Raw genomic sequence first — 5,489 nt, forward strand, 5'->3', positions numbered from 1 at the left:
AGAACTACTAGGTGGAAAGAGCGTCTGCCGGCCAATCCCACCGGCTCAAGAGGCCAGAATAGTGGGATCCAGCTCCTGAGGAGGGGCTGGCCAGCAGCTCCCCAGCACAGGTCAGGCAGGACAGTGGAGTGTGGGCTAACAGCTAACACTGAGTTCTCTGAACAAAAAGGCTTAATTCTTGAACTGTCCAGGAGAACGAGAACAGTGTGGAGAGCCCAGCCCCATCACCATGGCTGCCTCGACCTTCAGGCACCGTGCAGCAGCCCATGACTCCCGTGGGGACTCAGGCCAGAGCTTCTGAGGACTGGGTGCCAGCAGCCTGATTTCCAAGAGAAAACACTTTAGGGACACCTTGTTTCCACAAGGAAACCCACCCATTCAGCCCAAGAAGCAATAGTTTCTTGCATCAGAAGACAGATGGCTTCTGTGGGAAAATAAACTGCCTTGAAAATTCAGTCAGAGATTTTTCAAGGAGCTAGGTCCTCCTGGTTGGAGAAGTCGATGGTGTCTTAGCATTTGAGCCTATTTCCTGAACTCTCTGATTCATCCCCTGCCACCCCTGAGGTCAGGTCTGTCCTTATTGGTAACGGCTGCAGCTGGCACTCCTCACCTCTCCATGCAGTCTCCTTGCAGCTAATCTGCAGCCAGCTGTACCCAGGGGCCAGAGGGAGGTAGGGAGCAGACTGGCTCCTTCCAACTAAGCAGGGCAGCAGGGAAGGGGTCTGGGCAGCAGGCCCTGGGGGGGGGGGGATGCCCAAGGGATCCCTAAGCTTTGCACTTCCTGAGAAGAGCAAGCCATTAAGCAGGTAGGTGCTTTGGCTTTTTAACGCTCCTGTAGTTAATCGCTCTGACTCTTTCTGCCTTCCTCCTTCTGGCCTTGTGCTCCTAATATGTAATCTGATAGCTTCGTTATTATTTTTTCTTTAATGGCTGTCTTCTCAAAGACTGCTATGTGCATGTTGATTAAACTTGGAACGTTATAGTTTGTTGTTGTTGTTGGTCTGAATTCAGAAATATGGAAGACAAATATTTTCTCTCTCTGCTTTTTATGTTTCTTTTTAACTCTTCATCCACAGGCCTCCCAGTAACATTGGATACAGGAGAAAATACATTGGCAGTGAAAAACAAGATGAACCAGTTATAGTTTTAGATCCTGTTTCCTCACACGAACCCCAAACCAAAGTCCAGGTTGTTGAAAAAGATCCAACTCAGTGCAAGGAGGAGGAAGGCAAAACTGAACCAGAATTCAAAGAAGACAGCGTTGAAACAACGAGAGAGACGGACAGCTCCAGCTGCTGATCTGCAAACCAGAAGGCTGGCTGTTGGGAAGTCCTTTTCAATAAGCACATGACTCATCTTGGTGTATTGTCAAGGGCTATAGACACTTTTCTCTGGTCACTGTACTCAATAGGTCTTTTCTGGTGTCACTTTTGTAAGTAGCAACTATAAGCATCAGTGAGCTATTTAGCAAAATACACATTCTAAGTAGTTTTTGTTTTTTGATCTTTATAGGGATAAGGTATTTCCTAGTTACTATATGTATTAAGTATGACTTCTTTTAGAAGGTTACAAAAGACTCAGATATTGATATCTTTTTAGGAAATGTGCATACCACTCATCAATTTTAGTAAGGCTGAAAGTTCAAGGTGTTTGTAGATAATTGGGTAAACAGAACTGACCAACTCCACATAATTTAAAAAGCCCCCCCAAGAAGCTTGTGTTTAGGGTCTGGTCCTCTCTTGATGGACAAACTGCAGCAGTTTGGGAATGTTGGGTGCTGTGGCATGCAAATTATATTCAAGGGTAGATGCAGATAAACTTCAAACTCAGGAGCTGGCATCAAACTAGTAGTCCCTTGAGTCTGTGTTAACTGTTGTTAACTGTTGGATGTTAACTGTTGCCCAGTGCCTCCCAGGGACTTCAGTGGGAATGTTCTGGTTGCCTGAATACAGAGTGGAGGGGCAGGTCCAAACCTCGAATTTCACAGTAATATCTTGGTAAACCATGTTTTCTGTCCTATGAGTTAATTGTGTTTTCCCATATACGAATGTGGCACAAGTACCATATTTTATCACAGTTCTTATGTACAGTGAAGATAAGTGACAAGCACACATTTTTCTTGCTTCACTGCTGTTCTACATTACACAGGTTTATTTATTTTTTCCCTTAAAGAAATTAAGTGGTAGTTAGTCTCTAAAAATACAATGTTTCAGGCTACCACAGTGAATAAATAGAAATGTAATCAGGGATTTTTTTTAAAAAAAACTTATGCAGCTTTTCAAAGTTGATTGTTTCAAAATTGGTGTTTATTTAAAATAAGTGGTAATGTACTTGAATGCACTTTTTTATGACAACGATTCAGTAATGGTAATTTTACTATTAAAGAAAGTGAAAGGTTTAGTTTTGTTAGCATGACTCAGCATGTAGCTGTCAGGTGTTTCTCACCTAAGGGCAGGAGAAAATGATAGTAATAATTGCAGTAGTCGTATTGTATTTTTGCACGTGTGCTTGAGCATTGGAGAGGTGGGAGGCAGTGAACATACTTCCTCCAAGTGGAGACAATTATCTTCCTGTAGGTTCCTTATGCTCAACTCCTTCCATGTTCTTCCAGTGATGATTTTCCAGTTTCCTATCAGTTTACTCGTGGGGAATTAAAATGTAATGATTTTCAACTGTATATTTCCCTAACTGAATAATACTGCTATATGGTATTTAACTACAAACTGATGAATTCGCTTAGATGAGTTCTGTTATGTTGTGATTTGAACTCTCCTCACCAGAAAGTATTAAAAGAGAGAAAAAAAAAAAGCACCAACAGTTTCCATTAAGGGTCAATTGTGGTTATTGACTTGTTGTTTTGGTTTTGGTTTTGGTGGTGCTGGGGTCTGAACTCCAGAGCTTTGCATATGCTACCTCGAAGCTACATCCCCAACCCCAAAACTCAGCCAACCTTGACATTCTTTAATAAGATATTTGTATAAGTTGATGAGTTTAGTAATTTTTGATGACACAAAGAATGGTTTCCATTGAGCAGCTCTCCTCTGTTTCTGCCATGACCTGCTGGTGTGTGCGTTGTTTGCGGTTAGGAATATGAACACCACGCACACCAGCAGGATAACATGGTTATAAAAACACCTTTGTGTCCAGCAAAAGTACTTCCTGTTTGGTGAGATGTGCCACCTGGGCCAGGCTGCAGTCCGCACCTGGTACTTTCCATGTTCTCTTTCCAAGCTGCCTACTGTACTTCCCCCGTGACCACGAAACACCTTAAGTTACTGTGACATAAAGATATTTGATGAAGATCGTTTACTCACCTTTTTCCTACAGTTTTTCCCTGTTCACTTCAGTTTTCAAGTTTGCCCCTGCTGGGCGTAACTGTCAACAAAGCAGCTGGTCCCAGATAGTAAGAAATGGGGAGACCAGTGTTTCTGTCTTTAAGGTATGTTCTCGGCTATTTACACCCAAAACGTATACCACTTTAAAACTGGGAGGAACCGCATGTTTTTGTTTTCTCTAAAAGGGCATTTGTTTTTCCTTCTGTCTGGGGGATAATAGATTAAATCTCTGCTAGTTTTCTTAACTAACGTTGATATACTTTCATAACCACAGTGAGACAGAGGAATAGAGGTCCTTTATGCTGTTGCTTCTTAAAAAAAGAAAAAATGTCTCTCTCTTCTCTGGAAGAATAAGAAGAATTGAATTAAAATTCTTGCACCTTTTGTGTCTGAGCTAGTCTCAAACTCCTCACCTACAGTCATTTTAGCAATTGATCAGCCCCATGGAAGTTTTGATTGTCAGGGTCACCAGGGCCATTAGCACCCAGCCTTGTTTGGTCTGAGTAAAAAGAAGATGGATATTTTGGCTCCGACTGTTCATCAATAATTCCTCCTTCCTTACCTTTGTTAACAGTAAAAGGTTTGTTGGAAATGGAGTAGTACAGGTACAAATTACTGTTGATTCTTTTTCCAGACCATTCTTAGGTTGAGTGTCAGGTAAGTGATAAGTCTGTGTTAGGGAATCTTAAAAACAGAGCCTGGGTTATTTTCCTAAATGCACACTACGTGTGTGTAATCACTTCATCATGTGATAACCTCAGCTTCTGTGCCAACAGCTGTGGGTGGTATGTAACCGCCCGCCATCACCACTGACCTTAGAAGGGCAGGCAATCCTCACGACAGGGTCAGAATGGTTGGAAGTTTCTTCCAGGCACTCGTGTTTCCCCATCCCTCTCGTTTTTAAACTGGGATATGCCTAGTTTCTTTCATCTATTTTGCAGATAGTGATATTATTATTATATATGTTTTATATTACATAACAGAGAGTTTTTATATTTATAGTATAAATAGAAAGTGTTCTTGGGGCCCTAAGTCTAAATTAAAATGCTTGCTGTCCATAGGTGAGCCCAGACCTCAAGTGAGGTTAGCGTGAGTGGACTCTGCTTTGTGTTGAAATTAAAGTGCTGATCTGGTGAAGGTGATAAGTCACCTCTTTGGTTCATTGAATTTAATTAGTTTTTGCTCTGGTTTCATTGATTTCATTATAATTCATGTCACAGTTTGGGGGCACACTTAGGATTTATGTATGTGTGTGCATCTGAGGATATTTGTACTCCCTTTAAAATGAACTTTCCTTCCAGTTTGTCCTGCCTAGTGTTGGTTGCTAAGCCTCAGGAGAGGTGGTGGCAGCCACAAACTGGGACACAGTTCTCCCAGCTTAGAGTGATACCAACCAGTTCTCTGTCCCAGTCCAAGTCCAACTTGAACTGCTCTGAGTCTGCCATGGAGCCAACTTTAGATGGTAACTTCGGTTCTGCCAAAAGGTCATTAAGTCTCCTTGTTCATACTTTTCAAAAGGAGAGGCCCTCTGTGTGCTTGGTAAAAATGTAGAGACTGTGTCTGAAGTCCAAGTTCAGCCAACTCTCCTACAGGTCAGTTCATGGCAATTTATGTAAATTTTAACTAAAGGAAATGGTAGCCCTTTTAACAGAGAACCCAGCCATATAAAGCAGTGGGACATGATCATATCTATAGATGTGTGTTTGAGTTTATTTACTATCTCCTCTGCTGTAACACTAGCTTTCAGAGAGCCAGGTCAGCAGCATCTCACTTTTAAACACTCGCTGATCACTTTTTAAATGGTGCTGTATAAACAACTGGATATTTAAGAACCACAGGATTATTTATTCACTTATGTACTTATTAATCATTCTTGTTCTAAAACAGATCTAAGGAGATTTACAAAGATAATATATAAGGAAAACTAAAATTTAAGAGGAAGCAGGAAGGAGAGGAAAGGGAATTGCTTGTAGAGAAGTGAGATAAAGCTGTTTGGTGGTTGAAAACAAGGCGACGCTCTGTGCTCCTATGAGGTTGGCCACAGAAAGGCCAGGTGGGGTTGAGGAGCAGGTGAGCCCAGGAGATGGCACCTACTTCCGGCACCAAGAGCTTCTTGCTGAATTAGGTTTTTGCTTTTGAGATGTTCTGCTCGGT

The 5,489-nt window shown here is 41.9% G+C and overlaps 1 protein-coding gene across 4 annotated transcripts in view; it reads left to right on the forward strand.

Annotated features, from left to right (window-relative positions):
* The window catches only part of Shtn1 (shootin 1), a 95,727-nt gene extending 92,856 nt beyond the window's left edge, over window positions 1–2,871 (forward strand). For 2 of the 4 annotated variants that reach the window (XM_071610687.1, XM_027930040.2), the window contains one exon: window positions 1,077–2,870. In XM_071610687.1, coding sequence (XP_071466788.1) covers window positions 1,077–1,299 — 223 coding nt within the window. In that variant the 3' untranslated portion in view covers window positions 1,300–2,870. Of the gene's footprint in view, window positions 1–1,076 lie in introns of all 4 variants that reach the window. The other 2 variants (XM_071610688.1, XM_071610689.1) reach the window with 1 other exon arrangement.
* Window positions 2,872–5,489: the final 2,618 nt, after the last annotated feature.

The sequence above is a fragment of the Marmota flaviventris genome, chromosome 4 (genome assembly GCF_047511675.1).
Source record: "Marmota flaviventris isolate mMarFla1 chromosome 4, mMarFla1.hap1, whole genome shotgun sequence".
Lineage (NCBI taxonomy): Eukaryota > Metazoa > Chordata > Mammalia > Rodentia > Sciuridae > Marmota > Marmota flaviventris.